This window comes from Meleagris gallopavo, chromosome 9, assembly GCF_000146605.3.
Source record: "Meleagris gallopavo isolate NT-WF06-2002-E0010 breed Aviagen turkey brand Nicholas breeding stock chromosome 9, Turkey_5.1, whole genome shotgun sequence".
NCBI classification, from domain to species: Eukaryota; Metazoa; Chordata; class Aves; order Galliformes; family Phasianidae; genus Meleagris; species Meleagris gallopavo.
The window spans coordinates 4205279-4226016 of NC_015019.2; the positions used below are offsets into that span (position 1 = coordinate 4205279).

At 49.0% G+C, this 20738-nt stretch overlaps 1 protein-coding gene across 1 annotated transcript; it reads left to right on the forward strand.

Annotated features, from left to right (window-relative positions):
- Positions 1-2790: 2790 nt before the first annotated feature.
- On the forward strand, positions 2791-17276 carry SLC9A6 (solute carrier family 9 member A6). The gene is made up of 15 exons (XM_003208339.4): positions 2791-3099; positions 3436-3513; positions 4117-4193; positions 4986-5098; positions 6787-6892; positions 8841-8982; positions 9218-9323; positions 9526-9614; positions 9818-9931; positions 11454-11565; positions 11774-11927; positions 12056-12086; positions 13055-13134; positions 13653-13758; positions 14190-17276. The coding sequence occupies exons 1-15, from the start codon at positions 2806-2808 to the stop codon at positions 14463-14465; spliced, it is 1878 nt and encodes a 625-aa protein (XP_003208387.1). The 5' UTR covers positions 2791-2805; the 3' UTR covers positions 14466-17276.
- The last annotated feature ends 3462 nt before the right edge of the window (positions 17277-20738 follow it).

The window sequence follows — 20738 nt, forward strand, 5'->3', positions numbered from 1 at the left end:
CTACGGGCTGTACCGGGAGCCCCGGGCACGGGCTGCTGCCGCCGTCGGTCCTCCTCGTGCCCCGGGTGTGCAGGTGGAAACCCGGGTGTGCCGGGGTCGTGCGGTGCGGGTTGAAGGCCGACCGGCCCTTGGCTGGGTGTTGTGCTGGGGGAATGATTAACGCGGGCACGGATCCTTATCCAGGCAGGAGCGATGAGTGTGGCGTACGAAAGGCGTCTTCTGGTGGGTGCTGGAGTCCACTTCTCTTCGTGCTGCCCACCCTGGGTGTTGTACAGCCACGCTCGGTCGTGGCTGAGCTGCCCGTGGAAGGAAGCCCTGCTGTGAGGGTGGTGGCCCGCTGTGCTCCTCGCCTCCTGCTGTCCCACAGTTCAGCCGCAAGCGTCCTTCGGAAAGCTGTGGGGAAGCACGCGGTGCCTGCGCTCACCCATCCCCTCAGGCCCTGGTTGTCACCTCCTGGTTGCACTGTGCTCTCAGACGGTGACCCGCATCATCTCGGTTTCTAAAACACATCTTTTCCATCGGCTCTTTCACAGGCTGCACTTAGGGAGGTGTTGGCAAAAAAAGTAACATCTCCTGTCTGGCCAGGCAGAAAATCCTGACTTCTCACTGCTTTTTGTGCTCTGTCCCTCGGGTCAAAACAGGGACGTGGTTTTGGTGGGAACCCGCTGTTCTGCAGCAACAACCTCAAAGCTGCTGGGAACAAAATCAGGGCTGCTTCAGCTTGGCCATGCCCGGCTCCTGTGATGCTTTCAGCCCAGGGGGGGTTGGCAGAAGATGTGGAAGTGCTGCAGCAGGAGGGCTGCACAACAGCCCCTCACATCACAGCAGTTTGTAAAAGCTTGTCCTTTTCTAGTTGGAAAAAAAAGCCCAAGAACTGAGAACTTCTGCATGCATCTCTTCCTGCTGGCTGACTTCACAGCTCCCTGGTGTCTGTGTTCTCACCCTGAGCTGTAAGCTGTTGCTTCGGGTGAATTTATACCTTACAAATTACACTGTTGGCTCAGGGCTGATGTTCAGGAGCTGGAGTTATTTCACTGGGATAGACAGTAGGTGCTCAGCAGCCCCTAGGCTTCATTTCAGCGTTTAAAATTAGGTTCCCACACCCCAGGTACTCAGCATTTAGGCCAATTAAATGAGGAGTCTCGTTTTATTTCGGCTCGGGGGCTGGCGGGGATGTGCCGAAGCTTCTCCAGAAGTTCAGTTTCCTTGTACTGGCTCCCTCTTGGCCCCTGGATTCATCCCAGCTGGGTGTTGGCACGATGCTTTTGGGTGCTCACTGCATTTTTCTTTCCTTTAATGCCCAGATTAATGTTGGCTTCCTGGCGCTGCTGTCATAATCTGTTAGTCTGTATTTTAAATCTTAGCTGAGATATGTTCAACAGCACCTGAAAAAAAAAAGCCCATGGGCCTTTGTTCTTTTTAATGAAGTTGGGATAAATGCAATGAAAATAAAGTTGTACTTTGCACAGGAGAGCTCCATGAATTCTCTGGCCTTGCCTGTAGCTCTTCGCTGCTCGTAGCTTCCTGGTGTCAGGTTCTCACTTTTGTCCCATGTTGATACCAGTGGGCGGCTCAGGGATTGCTGCTAGGACAGCCCTTCAAATGCCAGAGGATTTTAAGCTATTTCCTAAGAGACCATCAGAAAGAAGAGGACATGCTGGGCTTGGTCTGCTTAGCCCAGGGCTGGTGCTGGTGTCTGACAAGTTGGGCCGTCTGGGTCAGGTTTGTGCCAGGAGCCTTTAGGCAGCTCCCTTACATGGGAGGTGAGCAGGGAAGGTTGGCTCCAGAGCATTCCCATTCCCTTCCTTCTCCTGTTGCTGGCCAGATCAGGGATTTGGCTGGCATGCGGGGCTGGGAACAGCTGCGTGAGTAAGTGAGCTGGTGAGGATGAACACCGCTATCAGATGTAGCCCCTCTTTGGGACAGGGATTAAGAGGCGAGAGGTGGGTGAGTCAGGATCCTTCCTGAATTCCCAGCCACCACCGAAACCTTTCCCTTCTTCCCCTGAGCAGGGCATCTCATTTCAAAGCCACGAGTCCTGGTGTCCCCAGGTGGGATTCCAGCTGAGGAGACAGACAGCTGCCACAGGAGTTTCTGGCTGCGCTGCCTGAATCAAGGAGTTTCCAAACTTTTTTTGTGCAGAAGGCCGAGTGGGAAGGGTCCATGGGACACCCCGTCCTCACAGCCTGTGGCTGTCAGGAGGCACTGCTGGGAGAGTGTTCAGTGCACTGTGCCTGAGAGAGGGAGCTGGAGGAGCTCATGCTGGCGAATGCCATCAATCTGGATGCGAGATCTGGGTGTGCAGCTAACGAGTTGTGCTGCAAATGAGGAGTGCCATATAAACTGCTGACTTGTAAATCCACCCCACTGGACCCCAGCAGGCAGTGTTGGCTCACCCTTAGGTTGATGCTGGTGGTGTGGAGACAAAGCTTGCAGGGCACTGAGCAGAGCACAGTGGTTGGCCCAAAATGCTTCCTGAGTTATTGCAGCAGGGATTGCTGCTGGGAAGCTCCCTGGTGCAGGAAGTGGCTGCGTGGCTCCACTGCCTGGTGGATGGGGTCTTGCTGTGTGGGGAAGAAGGGAGCTATTCCCATTGTTTCACGGAAGGAGGAGTGTAGAAGTTCATAGAATGACTGCTGGGTTGGAGTGAAGGAATTGATGGCACAAAAAGTGACCCCGAACCATCTGTGCTGTTCTGGCCAGTGCCTGTGAGCATCCCTTCACTCTGGCCTGGGACAGAAAGATGCTTACTGTCTTCAAAGCATTCACAACAGCTCCTGGTGCCTTTTTTAGTCCCCTGCCAAAATGTATTTCTCTGCTGGTGATACATGTCCTATCAGGTCTTCAGCTGCAAATGCTCACAGCGTTCATCCCCGGCCCTTTGTGCATCTCTCCCCAGGTGTCCTGGTTGGTGTGGTCCTGCGTTACGGCATCCATGTCCCTAGCGATGTCAACAATGTGACTCTGAGCTGCCAGGTGCAGACCAGCCCTGCCACACTGCTGGTAAACGTCAGTGGGAAGTTCTATGAGTATACTCTGAAGGGAGAAATCAGCGCCCACGAGCTCAACAATGTCCAGGACAATGAGATGCTGAGGAAGGTAAGGGTGCTGGCAAAGGGATGGGCTGCTCCCCACCAGTTCCAGTGGGTGTATGCAAATACAGAAACCCTGTGTCCGCTGGATCAAGTGATTGTTTTAACCAATATTTGCTTTGGTTCCATGCATTGTTAGCTGACATGCAGTGTAATGAAGCTGTGGTTGCAGCTGATCTTAACTTGAGCTTTAGACTTTGGGCTGTGGGTCTGAAAGAGCCCTGACATCTATGCCCACCTTGTGGGAGTACAGGGTATCTCATACCTCATTCTTCCTTCTTTTTCATCTTGTAAAATCTTAACAAACCATTCTACTGTTTTTTTGTGTGTGTTTGTTTTACAGGTGACTTTTGATCCTGAGGTGTTTTTCAACATTTTGCTTCCTCCAATTATATTTTATGCAGGCTACAGCTTAAAAAGGGTATGTGCCTTTACAGTGCCCACGTTTTCAGTTCCTCTGCCACCAGGGCATTTTTCATACTTGAGGGTACTTTGAAGCTTGCTTAGCAGCCACAGCTGTGGAATTGGGTGCAGTGTTCCCAGTGCAGATAGGATGGTGGGAAGCAGGGTTGTGGGTCTCATCCTTGCCCCAGGAAGAGTTGGTGACTTCAGCCGTTGGCAGCATGGATTTGTGCAGGGGTTTGGATGTCAGCTGGGCCATTCCAGCCATCCCAACTTCTGAAACACTTTGGAAGAGGGAAGGTTTTAGAAAGCTCTGAAATGGAGAGGAAAACGATTCTGTTTAGCTTGCGGGAGAAGGAAGGAGAACTCATGCTGCATTAGGAAATCAGTTCCCAAGGCTCGGAGCAGCACCTTATTAAATACATTGGTACAGGAAGGTATCCTCATGTTTATTAATGCTGCACCAGCTGTGCTGCTCTGGCTGCACACCGTGCTGCTGTGCTCACACAGCTCTTGGTATTCGCACCGGACACAGGCTGCTGTGGATATCTATCCATTGGCATAGCTTGAAATAAACTGTTAGTGAGGTATCATTCATTTTCTTTCTTTTTTTTCCTTCTAGAGGCACTTCTTCAGGAACTTGGGATCGATTCTGGCGTACGCTTTTCTTGGCACTGCGATTTCCTGCCTGGTGATTGGGTGAGCAGCTGAGGCCGGGCGGTGCTGGGGAGGCTGTGAGCTGTGTGTGGATTGGGGCTGGGAGGTCAGGCAGGCTTCTTTGTACGCAGTGCTTCCTCTGCACCTCATACAGAACATCTATACATGCAGCCAGCAGGTGAAAAAACAGGTGCTAACTTGAAATTATTGAAAGTGCAGTCCTAGCAAGCATGAGATGCACGAGTGGAGAGCAGAATCATAAATGTGTGTCCTGCCCTTACTTGCTGGAGACAAATGCCTGGCAAACACAGATTATGTTTCAAACTATTTGTCTATGTGCACAGAGGAAGCTAGATAATTCCTATTCTGAATAGTAATTCGTGGATGTGTGGTGTTTTCCACTGGAGATCCAGGGGATTCAGCCAAGCTCAGCGCCTGCATTATCTCTTCCTAGCTGGAAGTTTGGGATGTTTTGTAGTGAGGCCAAGGCTGTCCCACTGAAATGTGCTGGCATGAAGTCTGTGAAGCGGTCCCAGAGGAGGTGTTGCCATGGCCTGTCCAATTTCCCTGCCTGCTGCTCTTTGTGGCCACGTTGCTGGCAGTGGAGTTTCAGTGCCATCTCCTCCCAGTGCTGTACTTTGGTCCTGTGCTGCTGGTGCTTTGGATTCCAGTTCTGCACTTTGCTTTGGGACCCCGGTGTTGCATCAGACTGAGTTCATGCAACGCAGCTCTTCAGTGTTCCTATCCTTGGACAACTTTGGGGAGTTACTTTGGCAGATTCTGGGGAACTCTTTGCTCTGCAGATCTGAGCAGTGGCCTCTTCTGCTCCCGCAGCTCGGTCCTGTATGGCTGTGTCGCGCTGATGAAGGTCACCGGGCAGCTCGGGGGAGACTTCTACTTCACCGACTGCCTCCTCTTCGGGGCCATTGTATCAGCTACTGACCCAGGTATGTTAGGTGCTCTTTTTCCCTTGTTTTGCCTGTGTTTGAGGAAGAGGGGAAGAAAGGAGAGATCTGAAACTTGTGTAGTTTCCCATTTTCTGAATTTTGAAGTTAGGTTTATTTGCAGCGCTCTCAGCGGTCAGATTTCTTCCTTTTTGTTTCCTTCCAGTTATGTGTAACACACTTTCCAAACTTCTGCTTTTCTTAATCTTGGTCTGCTGTGAAGCCCAGTGTCTCTTTCACCTTTTCTGGGTCCATTGGGGCAAGGTGTCTGCTTCTGCTGTCTGCTTCTGACATCCTGCACAAGTGGCGAATGCAGAACAAGATGCACTGTGTAGGAGCTTTTAGTTCAACCTTAATAAAATCAAATGCCTTCAGCCTCCGTTTGGATGGGATTTTGGAAGTGGCTAATCTAACAGAAAATTGATCTTCATGAGTAGTACTGAGGACAGTAGTGACAACTTGGTCTGCTGACGCACTTTATAAATGAAAACTAAGAAAACCACACCTTGTCCAGCTGAACTTCATGTGACTGACTTCCTTTTACATGGTAGCTGTTTGTTTGCACATTCCAGTTTCCCCTAAAAACGCAGGGCCACGGGAGGAGAGCCTCTCCTTCCTCCTGCCCTTTGTTGACCAGTTCTGGAGTCAGCCTGGCTGCTGCATTTGGGAAAGGTGTGGTGGAGTTGCAGTAGTTCTGGGAGTTCTAAAAGCAGATACTGGTCAGTTTTACATGAGAGGAAAGGGCTGCAGGCCTGGTAAGCCAAATCTTCTATCCTTCTGGAACAGGTGCCAGTGGCTGTCATTTCTGACGAATTTGGCTCTTACCTGCTTATCTCATCATTCATTTCCATTTTTGAAGACAAATTAAGGAGTGTTTGTATATGTACAAGTGGTTATTACTTCTGATATTTTTATTAAAAAACCTCCAACCTTAAAAAAAAATCAAGCTGTTGTGATTTCTCAGCTTCTCCAAGCATGTCCCCCTGAGGCTGAGCCTCCTCCCTGTAGTTTCCCTGGGAGACTGGAGTGCCTGCAATGGGGAGAGCACACTGTGGGTGTGTGGGAAACCCCTATGACAGATGGGCAGAGGTCAGGCAGCCTCTGTAGGTAATGCTTAGAGATGATGCAGAGCTGTTGGTGACACGTCCCTTCTTCAGGCTTGAAAGTGGAAGCAAGATTTCGTGGGTGAAAAAAGAGCATGGGATTAAATCCCCATCAGTGTGCAAGATGGAGTACCTGAATATTCTCAATTCTCATGTATTTATCTTACTTGTATATCATAGAATCATAGAATGGCCTGGGTTGAAAAGAACCACAGCGATCATCTAGTTTCAATCCCCTGCTCTGTGCAGGGTTGCCAGTCACCAGACCAGGCTGCCCAGAGCCACATCCATTGTTGGAAAGGTGACCCCAAGAAGCTGGCTGGAGTTAGCAGCCCTTGGCAGCAGACTCTGCTCTCTGCTTTAGGATGTAGACCTGATGCCCAGGATACGTCTTCCTAAAAGGATGGGAAGATCAATCATAAAACAAATCTGTGTCATAAAGAACAGAAGGAAGACAGGAAGAGCACAGGGGGCAGCTGGAGCCTCTGGAAGTACAGGAAGGCAGCTTTCTAAAAGGGACATTTTGTCTTTGATGACACCAAACTGACGGCACCTTTTTGAATGTCTCTCTATTTTTCTATTTGTCAGTGACTGTTCTTGCCATATTCCATGAACTCCAGGTTGATGTTGAGCTGTATGCCCTTCTCTTTGGCGAAAGCGTCCTCAATGATGCCGTTGCCATAGTGCTGTCTTCGTAAGTGTGTTCTGTTTTACTTTTAATTGTTTTGTACGTTACATGTTGGACATTGTGGGGAGCCACCAGGCCTCACTCCTGTAAAACAGGAGCATCAGTGCTGCCCAGACCAGAATTTCCTATTGAGTGTCCCCAGAAGCTGTAGTGACCTTCTGATCACTCTCCTCCTTGAAGACACTATTAGACAGTGTGGGTTGGAGTTACAGTGTCTTGCTGCACAATGTTGTGCTCTCTGACGGCCTGCTGACTCAGCCTCTCTGACGTGCCAAAAGCACTGCATCTCTATGCCAGCTACAGGATCCCACTGAAGCCCTTTGCTCAATGTCTGCTCCTGCCTGACCCCCACCCACAAATGCTGTGTTGGTTTGGGTGAAAATAGATGCTAAAGCAGCTGTCTGCTTTCTCTGCCCACTGTCTGTGCCTCAAGAAGAGGGCATTGCTGGATCCTGTGCTGAGCACCTGCACCAGAAACTGGCTGCCTTTCTAAAGAGTGTTTTATAATATTCTTTAATATTTTATGTCCTCTGCATGTGGGACATATTTTATCCGCGTTGCCTTTATGTTGTCATCATGGGAGCCTATCTGGAAATATATTGTGTCTGCAGTTGTGACAGGCTAACTTATAGCTACAACTAATGCAGAAAACATTTCTGGAATACTTGTCACGCTGCTTGCGTGGGTTTTACTGACGTGGAGGCAGCACTGTGAGCTCCGTACTGGTTTGCATTTACTAAATCGAGCATTTCTGGAACTGTTTGCATCACTCCTGCCCTGCAAGGAGGTGCTTTGTGGCAGAGTTGGTAGCAGGGAACCTGGCTGTAAAGGGGAACTGAACCCAGAACTGAAAAGTGGTGTGCAGTGTGGGGCTGGGCTGCAGCTTACTTCTCCCAAAGGGGATTTCACAGTGGCTGAAGCACGGCTCCCAAAAGGTGTGGGCAATGGTGTTTTATTAGTGGTGCAAAAAGCAAAACCAGGAGGAAGGCTGAAAAAGGGTCAAGTGCCCAACCAACATCCAAACAGGGGGAAACCAGCCGGGATTTAAAAACAACCCACACAAATCAACGAAGCCACAGAATGAGACCATGGTGGTGAGTGGGAAGTAGAAGATGGATGAAAGAAATGAAACCTGTGGCTTGCACTGTAAAAGATGATGCAGAAGAATTAAAATTTATGAAAAGCAGGGAAATTTAGCAAGGGAAGGGACCCATTACAAGTTGGAAAGCGTTGGTTTATCATTCGTGTTGCAGAAAAATGTTGGTCTGTTATTTGGGGGAAAGCTGGAGGAAGCGTGGTGACAGTAACTTTCCATCCCAGCATAACTCAGGAGGTTAAACAGCAACTCTCCAAGGGTCATCTCCAAGAGGCAGCCAAGGGATGGCTAACAAGGAGTTAATGTTCTCAACAAGTGGACCTCAAAGAAAGCTGGTTGTGAACCAGCCCCACTCTGCTGCCCTGGGAGATTGCAATTCAGCACCCGGAGCAGTGCAGCATAAACACAGTGCATGTTAAGTGCAGTAAAACTGAGGAACTTGCAGTTCTCCATGGGATATTTGCATCAGCTGCTTCTGTGGTGTCGGCAGAGAAGTGCTGGCTTCCCACTTAAATGCTCTGTGTTCCCAGAGGGTCTGGTTTTATGCAGAGCTGATGCCAAGCCCTCGCAATGCCATTGTAAATAATGAACTGTTGCCTAGCAAATGCGTTTGCAGGAGATGTGCAAGAGATGGGCTTTGGTCTGATGCTCTGGAAGGAGCAAATGCAGAGCCTTCCTGGAGCAGCTGGGCTGCAGAAGTGGGGCTGAGAGTGAAGGGCAGCCCAAGTGGGCCGGGACAGTTTGCTCCCTCCCCTCTGCTCTGTTTTCTCATGCTCACAGTTTGCAGCAGTCATAGCATTTTGATAAGCAGACTAAGGAGTGTTTTGTTCTTGTGTGTGCTTTTCTCCCCTCTTTCAGTTCCATTGTTGCATACCAGCCGGCGGGTGACAACAGCCACACGTTTGATGTCACGGCAATGTTCAAGTCCATTGGGATCTTCCTGGGGATATTCAGTGGATCCTTTGCAATGGGAGCAGCTACTGGAGTTGTGACAGCTTTAATATCCTTTTCTTTGTGTTCTTTTTCTTCCCCCCGAGCTTTTTCATAACAGCTTCCTCTTTTGCTGTGCTGCGTTTCGCCCAGACTCAGTGTTTCATGACTGTATGCCTAAATGAATGAAAGGCAGCAGCACCATGGCCTCTGTGGGGGCAGGTGATGCAGGGCTGCTGTGACACACAGATTGCACACCCTTTCACCTACAGTTGCTCTCTGAGTTGTCCTTAACCATCTGCAACGTCACCAAGTTCACCAAGCTGCGGGAGTTCCCACTGCTGGAGACTGGCCTGTTCTTCTTGATGTCCTGGAGCACCTTCCTGCTGGCCGAGGCGTGTGGCTTTACAGGTAAGCTCCAACTCCACCTGGGATAGAAATCCATAGGGATGGTGGTGCCTTGGGTTTTGTTTCTTGCAGAGGGCTCTCCCTCTGCTTCCACAGGTTTAATTGCTCTGGGTTATAGGGTTATTGCATTGAGCCCCGTGCTGCTGGGGTGCAGCTTAGCTCTCTTTTCGTGGCCAGGAGTCTAACGCAATGCTGTGCTCCCTAGGTGTGGTGGCTGTACTCTTCTGTGGGATCACGCAAGCCCATTACACCTATAACAACTTATCTACAGAGTCCCAGCACAGAACTAAGCAGGTGAGAGCCCCCTTCATCCTCTGAATCTGCAGTTCAGTATTCTCTGCTTCTCTCTAGCCAGAGTGAAGGGCATCTGCCAGTCTGCAGCTGCGTTTTGCTAGGATTGCTTCTGCAGAAGTGTTTATTCTGTGATGGATGGGCTAAGATTCTTCTTGTTAAATCTATGTTTAACTCCCTTTTAATTTTATTTTTTCCTCTTTCAGTTGTTCGAACTTCTGAATTTCTTGGCAGAAAACTTCATCTTCTCCTACATGGGACTTGCACTGTTCACTTTCCAGAACCACATCTTTAACCCTACCTTCGTGGTGGGGGCTTTTGTATCCTTTGGTGTCTTTTTTTTTTTATGAATAACAAAAGGAGAGGTTCCTCATTCCTAGTTTGTGGTTTTTCATACAGATGCATTTTTTTTCCCCCACTCAGCCTAGCTCTATTTTTAAAAGAGGATTTCTCCTGTGTAATGATGCTGTTGCTGGTTATTTTATGACAGTGTTTTCCCAGCTTCTTTTTTGCTGTCTTGCCTGCTTCCAAGGGCCATCCATTGGCTGCTGCAGGGGCTCAGGGCTGGATGTGAATGTGATGCCTCGTCATGTGGCAGCATGGCACAGGAGTGGCTTTGCAGATAGTCACCTCCTGATGCAGCAGTTTGTTTCCTTTGTTCTGTGCTATTCCCTTTGGTTAACCCTGAAAAAAGCACCTTTTTGTCAAAATAGTATAGTAAAACTATAGGAGATGCTTCTGAGTGATGGAATGAGAAAGGATTTTCCCTTCTACTGGCTGATGCTAGTGGGGGCACACTACCAGCCCTGGTATGTCTCAGAAAAGTGAGAATCTGAAGGAATTTTGTTCATATCACAAGGGAGCCATTGCAGATGTGCAGAATTATTTTCACTCTTTGCCTGCACTGAAGCACGTTTATACTGATGAATAAATGTTATCTTCACCAGTGCTCACCTGTGAGTTTCCAGTGGGATTTGCTGAATTTCCCCACTTAGCTTTTGCAAAGTTGCTTTGGGGTAAAGGGAGCGAAGAACATGGAAATGCATTTGGGTGCTCAGATTGAAATTATGTGCTCTGTCTCTTAGTAGGAACTGGCTCACTGTTGAAGTGGCTCATTCATGTGAAGGAAAATGAAATACATCTCTGATGCAAATTCATGATGTTCAGGAAAGAACATAAAAGCTGGGAGCATTTTACATATTATTTGAGGCTGCACTGAATACTGGTGGCTGCAAGATTAGTTTTGCCATCTGGGCACTGGTATTAAAAGATATGGATTCAAAGAGAAAAGCATGAAGGGGCTGTTCTTCCTTGTATTTTACAGGCTATGGAAACAGAGCATTAGGGTATTTTTTTTTCTTTCTCAGCTGCTGCTGCTTTCATTTTGCTGAATAATCTTTGGGAATGAGGCTTTGCTTATAGCTTCAAGCCGAGCTGTGTGGTGTGCTGAGGAATGGCAGGGGTTGTGGAAGCTGTGAAAACCCGAGCTTTGGAAAGGACAAGTAGTGCTTGTGGTGAAAAAGGAGCACAGCACAGGAGAACGTGCAGTGAGAAGTGGTGTTTTTCCTCTCCTCTCTTGTCAAAGCTGCCCTCTCATCATTTCCCTTGTTTGTTTGTGTTTGTCTCTCTGTGATATTCCTGATATGCTGTGTGTGCTTCACTTTGGTGATGCATAGCAGGCTTTTCCCACACTGAGCTGGGTTGTTGTGTTTGCATCTCAAGGACTGGTGTTTACAGAGCTCCTCGTGTTGCTGCTTGGCAGCAGGAATTGGCTCTGTGTGCAGAGGTGGGATACGATGGGAGACACAGGAAGAACAGTTTCCTTAACAAGTACAAACACAGCTTGCTATCTTCCTAGGAAGAGCTGCCAATATTTACCCACTGTCATTTTTACTGAATCTGGGGAGGAGAAATAAGATTGGAACAAATCTGCAGCATATGATGATGTTTGCTGGTACGTTGTTGCATCCTTTTCTCTGAACACTTTGCACATCGTTTCCCACCCGAGCCACCTGTCAGGCTGGGCAGGACAGGGCTCTGTGGGACTGACCGGGTGGAGCAGTGGGGTCTGGGCAGTGGGATGTTGGTACCGCGTTGGGAAGCCTGCAGTAGAGGTGGAGCCCTGTACCTGATAGCTTCTCCACTGTCCCTTCCTCTCACAGGGCTGCGAGGAGCCATGGCATTTGCCCTTGCCATCCGTGACACAGCCACCTATGCCAGGCAGATGATGTTCAGCACCACGCTGCTCATCGTTTTCTTCACCGTGTGGGTTTTTGGTGGGGGCACCACAGCCATGCTGTCCTGCCTGAATGTCCGGTGAGTACGGCCACCAGTGTGGCTGCGTGGGCATGGGAGCTGCAGAGCTCCCATCCTTCCCCATGACAGGCAGCACAGACCCACAGGCATTGCCTGTGCTCACCCTGTGCTTGTTTTCTCCTCCTCAGGGTCGGTGTGGACGCGGACCAGGAGAACGTGGTGAGTGCAGCTTTTGGTCTTTGCACTGCACTCCTTGGTGCAGGAGTTGTGCCTGGGAGCCTGGGAATGCTCCTCTCTGCTCTGCTCCCTTCTTGCTGTGGGAGGATTTTCAAGCAGTTTGCAGTCAGTAGAAGTCAGTGCTTTTCTGTGCCCTCTGGAGTTGTAATGGGCCTTTCTTTTGTTCAGTTTGAAAGAAAGCCTCAGAAGTGTTTTGTTGCAGTGTTTAGACAGTCCGTGTTAGAACGTTGCTGCGAGACATTCTGTCTCTCTCTTTGAAGTTAATATCAAAATCTGTGTGACACAGAGGCTCTCTGCCATCCCAGCATCCCATGCAGGACAGAAGTGCCATTCATTGCCCCATTTCATGTAGCATCTCCAGGCTTGCCGTGCCTCTTGTGCTGGGAGCAGCCACGTGGCTGAGCAGGGACGACTGGTGGCAGTGAGATGAGTGCTGCAGCCTGGCCATGCTGCGGCTGTGCCTCTGGCTGATTTCAGGGTGGGCTCTGCAGCCCTCAGGCTTGTTTCATTCAGTGCCTTTGGCTGGGTTGCTCATCTCCTGAAGAAAAAGGCAGCTGGAATCTGAAAGCCAAATTGCTGTGAAATGTATAATTGTATTCATAGACTCTTCCAATCAGTTTTGTGTTTTTCTCCAACTAAAAGGAAGCACTGGGTGCCCATGGCACATGATTATTTGCGTATGAAACCTCAAGGGAGATTGGAAAGAGGCTGGCCTGTCAGCTGCCATCAAGTTTGATGGCTGGGCACATTGCTGGTTGTGAGGCACTAACCTTTGGGGCCAGAAGCTGGAAGGTCCCAGCAGAAAATCTCCCTGAGGCTGTGAGTGATGTCCATGTATGTGCTCACTGCACCCTAAGCTCTCTGCTAGGGGAGCAGTAGGAAGGTGTTCTCCTGCATTCCTCAGAATCAGCATTTTGCTCTTCTACTGATAACATTTTGCTCTCTCACAGGGCGTCCCAGAGAGTGAGAGGAGGAGCACGAAGGCAGAAAGCGCCTGGCTGTTCCGCATGTGGTACAACTTTGATCACAAGTATCCTTGAGTTGTGCTCGGGGCTGTGCTAAATCCCCCATGCCAGCTTTGCAGATGATCCAGCACTCACTTCCCTGTCCCATGTCCATTTAGCACAGTGCTGGCTCAATCCAAAGCTGTGTTCCCAGCCTGGAAACCCAGAAGGTCCTCAAAGCGCCTGTTCCCCAGGGCAGGAGGGCAGGGAGGCAGAGGGACACTCCCTATCATAGCCCTCCTGCTGGATCAGTGTTTCTCCTCCATCTCAAATGCTTTGCCATGAGCTAACATATGCCAGGTACAGGATGATGGGACAAGGGATGCTGCAAATCCTCTTGCAGTGCCCCGATCCGCTTGTATCCCTCTTGTTGGTTGCACTCAGGTTGCTTATCCCTTTCAGTTTTGTGGTTTCAGGGATTTGTGTTTCTTTCCTTCCTGTGATTTCACCCAGACACCAAGCCCCACTGCTGCATCCACTCCTGACTCCTTGACACTGCTGTGCTCCTCTTGTGTTCCTTGTTCTTCCTTACCCCTCCCTGCAGCTACTTGAAGCCTCTGCTGACACACAGCGGCCCTCCCCTCACCACCACACTGCCGGGCTGCTGTGGGCCCATAGCCCGCTGCCTGACGAGCCCTCAGGCCTACGAGGTGAGTCCGGTGGTGCCACCTCTTTGGTGATGTCAATGGGGTTTGATGTGCTTGTGTTCCTCTGCAGCCTTTGGACGCCAAGGCAAAAGTCAGATACATGGGCTGAGTCCCATGAGCGTCTTGCTCTTTCAGCTGACTGTTTGGCCATGGAGGGTCACGGGGTGTGTGCGTGGCAGTTCCCTTGGTGCTGGCTGCATGAAGCTTGGGTGTCCTTTCTCAGGTTTTTCCAGCAGGGAAGTTCAGGTTTTTCCCAAGTCTGCAGGGCCACAGTGTAGGAAGGCGCAGCGCCTCTGCTTATTCAGCACCATGAAGTTGGGTGATCTTGTTGGAGTTGGACTCAACGATCCTTATGCATCCCTTCCAACTCGGGTTATTCTATGACAGCTGTTTGGGAAACGTTAAACAGCACTTTCCCTCTTTTCATTGCCCAGAACCAGGAGCAGCTGAAGGACGATGACTCCGACCTCATTTTGAACGATGGGGACATCAGCCTGACGTATGGGGATTCCACCGTCAACACCGACTCGGTCACGTCCAGCAATGTGCCACGGCGCTTCGTGGGGAACAGCTCTGAGGATGCTCTTGATCGGGAGCTGGCTTTTGGGGACCATGAACTTGTGATCCGGGGAACACGCCTGGTCCTTCCCATGGACGATTCGGAGCCGCCGTCAAGCATCCTGGATAGCGCGAGGCACGGCCCAGCGTAAGGCTGCTTGGTTTAATTGACAGTAATATTTGCATATATGATCAAGAAATGTGTACTACCTAAAGTCTAATGCATGTCTCAAAATGTTTAAGCTGTATAAATATTATTTATATGGTGTCAGAAGAATATAAATATTCTCTGCCAAGCACTTGTAAAGAACAAGCTGCAATTTTAAGTTAAAAACTGTGTTGACTGCACTGTGTAGGGTGGAACCGTTTTAGCGTTAAGAGTCTGTTGCACACAGTGAGCTTCTGTAATGTGTGATTTGATGAAGGGTTTTGTTCCCAGCTAGGTAAGTAAAGGAGCTGACTCCCCGCCCCTCCTCTGAAGGCGGGAGGTGCTGGCTGGCAACAGGAGTTGCTTTCTGCTCAGATGAGGGTTAGTTTTTGCCTCTGATCTTTGGATAGTTGTGCTTGATATGTCAGCAGAACACCAGACTGCAGGCTCTCATTGGCCGTCTGGGAACCTGAGCAGGGAGCTGGAGATTTTCTGCTTTTAGTGACCCGGCAGCTCTGCCCAGGGCTGATGGCAGACTCCCCCAGACTAACAGCCTGATGGAGGGGTGAGTTGTGCTGGAGAATGAGCTGGTCCCGCAGAAGCTACACGGGGTGTGCACAGGTTATAGGGCCGACTCTGTCTTTCAGCAGCTTTCTAGAAGCAGCCAACAAACCCTGAATTGGCGACCAGATTTCACATTTGGGAAGCGACTGTGTCTTTGTGCAAGCAAATCTCTGCTGAAACCGTGGGTGTGCTGGACCAGAGTGTGGCCAGTCCTGATGGTTGCAGGTTGCCACAGTGCCTCCATGCTTCCCCAGGGGCACTCAGCACCTGAGTGGTACTGAAGGGAGTTGTCCATCCGTCCGTCCTCCTGTATGGTCGAAATCATTGCACTTTGTTTAATAACTTCTTAGCATTAGCATGCTGTGTGTCTGTAATCCCCACCTGATCTCTCTCACGTCTTTTACCATTTAATGAGCAATGTTTGCCAGTTGATTTTCTTCTTATTATTATTTTATTTTTTTTTCCCAAGGAAGAGTGCAGAACAATTTGTGATTTCACACTAGTGTTACAGGATTTGAGCTGTAGTTACAGGAAAGGCTATAAAGGTGCAGTGAAATTATTAACCCTGACATCCTTCTTTTCCTTCTTCAATGGAGGAAAGCACCGAAATTCAATGTTTTATTGTCTGCTTTAGCTGCAGTTTTGCTATACAAACCTTTCAGGGTTATCAGTGCACTGTAGCCTGTTCTGGAGTTAGCCCGCTCCAGAGGTCTCAGACAGAGGTGTTTTTTAGAGAGTATTTGATGGAGCCAGGGGAGGGTGTGCCCTCCCAGCTGCTTTCCTTGGAATGAACTCTGCATCTCATAGGATCCAACCCTGAGACCTTGGAGCAATTTCCCTATGGCTGTTTTCCCCAGTGGCACCTGAGAGTTGGAGGAGACAGGAGACACTGAAATTCTGAGTGTATATTTATGGGTGAGCAAATAAATTCAAATATATATTTTTTTCATTTTCTCAGGTCTAAGTAACATTGCCTTAAATTTATGGATGCGAAACCAATTATTTTGGCAGTTTATCTCCAAGAAAATGCTTTCTTTTTCCTTCTGAACAAGATGTGTATGTGTTGCCATAGGACTCCTCTAGAAGGGGGGTGTGCTCTGTTTCTATTTAGGTAGGGAATCTTCCTTGCACCAGTAAGTGGCAGTCCTGCTGTTAACGTAGCTGTTGGATTAGCGCTAGGCTCTTTGTTTCCTGCTATGCAGGAATTCCATAAAGTGTGCATTTTATATGGCATCTGTAACTTAACTCCATGTGTTTGGAAAAATAAATGATTAAAATAAAATAAAATAAAAGTAGGTACGTGTTGACTTTAGGTTTACTACATCACTCCTCCATCCTTTTTGTTCGTTTTGCCTTTTTGAAGAGGTATGATAAATAACCACCTCTTGCTTTTTCCTGTGTGGTCAGACTATGAATTCAACCGACGATGCAGGCGCTGGGCTCTGTGCAGCAGAGGCATGTGGGTGCTGCAGGGCTCCCTCCTGTGATCCTGGCTGAGGTGCAGAGCAGCAGCCCATGCCACAGCCTTGGTGGCATCCTTCTGTTCCTCTCACTCTCCCACTTGAATCATTTATCCACTTTCTTCAAACTTGCCAACAGATTACTGTAAGCCTCAGCTTTTGATGGCAGTCACGGCTCAACTAGTACATTTAAAAAATAAAAATAATTAAAAAAACAAATGATGATTTTATGGGGTACCTATGAACTGCTATTATCCATACATCTTATAACCAGGACTACTTCAGCAAAATTTTTTGAAAGAATGAATGTACGCTGTAGTTTAGGGGTGATGCAGTAAATGACTCATCTGATCCTCGGCTGATTCCCTTCTCTGTTCTGCAGCATGGAGCTCATGAGTGCTGGGTTGGGACGTGGAGCTGTATGCTCTGTGTGCTGCAGGGGCTGGGAAGAGGTATCCTGAGCCCCAAGGCCCTTTGCCAAATAGGACAACTCCGAGGAGGAAGTTTACATCTCACACAAAAATTTAGGGGAGGTGACTTATTTCTATGAATTGAATTGTCATGGTTTTTGCACAGGAAAAAGCACTGTAGGTAAAGTTATGGTTTGTACTAGTACTGTCAATTTGTGTGGTAATGGCATTAACCCTGTAGCTGTGGTGTTTGTGCAGCTGATCTGTGATAGCTGATGATCACTATTGGACCTTCTGTTTACACTGACTAAATCCTTTACTGTTGCGTTGTACTGTGAAAGAAGGATTCTGGGCCTATAAAATATCTTTTTTTTTCTGGAATTGTGAGTCTTGTTTTCTTAATTCACTTAATTCACTCACGGAAATAAACCTGTAGCAAAGAGAAGAGGTGCTGCTTTACCTTCTTGGACCTCGTTGTGGATGTACAGGGCTTGCTGCTCCAAGCCTGTGTCAGTCCATTCTGGGTCACGTAAAAGATAGCAAGGCTACTCAACTGTGCCAGCAGAACAGGGGAACTCTTCTATGCAAGGACACAGTTTAGTGATCAAACAAATGCCTTTTGGCACCTCCTTATCCTCACAAACCCTCCAGAGAAGTACAACACACCCCTTACAATTAAACTGCTGTGTTGAAATAGGGAACGATTGGGCTCACTGCTGCTGAATGCTCCCTCCAGCACACCAGCACTCCCCAGTGCACATGGCTGCATTCGTTGGAGCTGTTTTGCAGCACAGGCATTGGGGCTGAGTGTCTGTAATAGGGGCAACACTGCACAGGTGCTGCTCTGGAGGAAGGGAGAGACAGATCCCAGCATAGATTTGCACTGCAGGTAGGTGCACAGAGCTGCTGAGCAGCCCCCATTCTATTAGTTCAATTAATTGGAGAGGTCATGGGCAGCTTTCAGCCAAGCCACAATACTCACATGGGATCAATCAAGCACTGGGAATTGGCCAACACTGTATCCAAAGCCTCAAACAAACCGCAGGCCTGTGTTCAGAGCAGTGCTGTATTCTCATGCCTGAGTGCTGTGTGCTTGGCTCGCCACTTCCATGCCATGCTGAGAAAGCCTTCATGTAAGGCAAAATTACAAAAAAAAAAAAAAAGCTTTGGAATTTTTTTCCTTACCTCATGGTGGCACACAAGGATCTCCTGTCCTTGCTGGCCCTCTAGATGGCAATATTGCAAAGGACAGCAACTGTCCATCTCCAGTGTGCTGCTGGTCATAAGGCTCACAGACCTGCACTGTCTGTTCCAGTACTGAGCTCCAAGCATCCCTCAGCCACCTGTGTCTGTGGTTGAAGAACAGCTGGCAGACAAGGCCAGTGGTGAGGAAATGAAGAAGCAGGTCCTTGCGTACAGTCAGCTCCCTAGAAAACTCTCTGAGGTTTTGGACTCCCATGTAGCAGAGCTTTGGATTTATTGTCAAATGTTTAGACATACAGAAACACAAAAGGATTTGATCTCTCTTAATTGTCCTTTCACAGGCAGTTCCACCATCTGTCCTCCCACCAGAGGTGCCAGCAGTGCTCTGGCCCCAAGGAGCCCGTATGTGATCCCTAACCCCGTGTATTCAGCTGAATAGTGCTGTCATAGATACTTCTAAGGGTATGTGTGAATGTCACTCCCTTTCCTGTATGCATAAGCTGCCAGGACTGCAGACAAAGATAAAAAGTGTACAAACTACAGCCATCGGCTCTCTGCGTGGTGCCTGCTCTCCTCCCAGCAGCAGCAAAGTTAGCACCCTCCAGCAGAGCTGGGGAGGCACCGTGGTGCAAAGGATACTTTGTGAGCAGAATGCCAACCACTGAACATCAAAGCACTTCCCAGTGTAAACGTACCCAGTCAGAGACTGCAGTAGGAATACTTCCCCTCATCCTTCTCTCTCCTCTGAGTACACCTAAACCATGGCTGCAGGTACCTGGCAAATGCCTCTGATTTAGGATGGGTTAATTAGAAACAATTAGAGGGCAACCACACCTCCCCAACTGTAGGCATGTTCTTCACCTGGAATGCATCTGCTGCAGCTTCCTTGCCCCTCCAGTGGGGAGGGGACATCCCAGAATGAATGCCTTCTTCTTAGTAGCTCTATACGCATAACCTGAAGGATAGCTGAGTTCCTGCAACACCCTGAAGTGGCTGCTCTGTGATGATGGATGGCTAAATCTGCTTCCCAAGCTCCCAGAGCTACAAGGGGAACAACAGACTTGCTATGTTTTTTAGCTTTGGAGCCATTTAGCTGAGGTTGAGTGGTCTGAGGTCACTATGTGCATTGCTATTTGTTTTCAAGGTGCAACGCCAAGGCAGTGCTGGAGCCTGGATGACTCTGACAGAGCAGAGGTAAAGAGATACAACACTGCAAATGCACAAGGTCACATTTTCCACCCTGGGATCTCATGGTTGTGCCTGCTGCTCACATGAGAATGCCCCAATTGTTACAAAAGGCAAATGAATTCCCCTGTGACTTGGTTCCTGCTTTTCCTGGACTGGTTTGCCAGCTGGAGCTTTGTTGCAGAGATATTTGCTGTCAATAAAATGCCTTAGCTCTGGGCCAGCTGCCTTAAAGTACTCAGTGCTATTGTCCCACTAGAGAGATGCCAGCACCGTCTGGCAGTCGCATGCCTAAACTCAGCTCCCACCAGCAATGTGTAGCTTCAGCTGGAATCAGCCTGTGCTGCGATGACAGAGCTGATAATAGACTGATGGCACTCGTGACAAGGGTGTAGGTGTTGAGTAAAACATTCCCTGGAAAAAGATGATCATCCCAGAGCTTCCCTAGCCACCAGTTCTTCCAATTGCACTGGAGCAGCTGTGTTAGCAGCAGCACAGAGCAGGCTGGGCTGCAAGGCTTGGATCGCATAGGGAGCAGTGGCACAAATCAAATACTGTAGATCTGCTAAGACTGGAGCAACCTTGGGTTGGGAAGAGGAGTGTGAGGAGCACCTGCAGCTTTCCGGGGCTGACGTGAGACATCAAGGCGGTGGGATCACAGTCCGGCTGGAAGTCCTGGACCACAACAAATGGGACAGTTAATACCTGGACTCCTGTGGCTGGCCGTGCTCCTGATGTAGCACAATGAGTCAAGCCAAGGCGCAGCATGTAAATATTTACACCGCAGTTACCAGGTTTCAAGTTTGGCTGGTCCCTCTTGGCTCCGACCACTCCATGTTTGTGGCTCTGAGTTGCCAGGGACACTCACAGCCTTGCTCAAGGGGCACAAACCTCTTTGCAGGAGCCAGGGGCATTGCTGCAGAGCTGCTCCCAGGCAGCAGAGCACAGGGCAAGGACTGGCTCAAGCTGCAGGGCAACATCCCAGCATCACCCCTGCACTCACCAAGCGCCAGAAGCCTTGGGAAGGGTGACATGAGGTACTGATGAGTCCCTAAATGTTGTTCTAGCAGCACTTTTCCCCCTGTGTGTGGGGGAAGAAAGGATTTCTGTGCAGCATATTATGAGGTCAGTGTGTGCACCAGCCTCTGCTGTGTGCAGATGGCTCCTTGCTGCAGGGTGCTGCTCATCTGACAAAATCTAAACAGCCTCAGCATACCTCTCACGTTCTTCCTCAGATCCACTGTGCCTACTGCCAAATATTTTTCCCCACTGTTGGTTCAGTTCATTCTTCTGTTCCCTTGCTTGAGCTGCCGAAAGGAAAAATCTCAATCTGTTTTTACTGAAGGTATTTATTTCAGTATGAAAGTGGCAGGAAGACAATTTCTCTATATCCATGCATATATCTGAGCTCTTTCTCTTGGGTCTCTTTCAGCTTTGATTTCAAACCATCTCTGA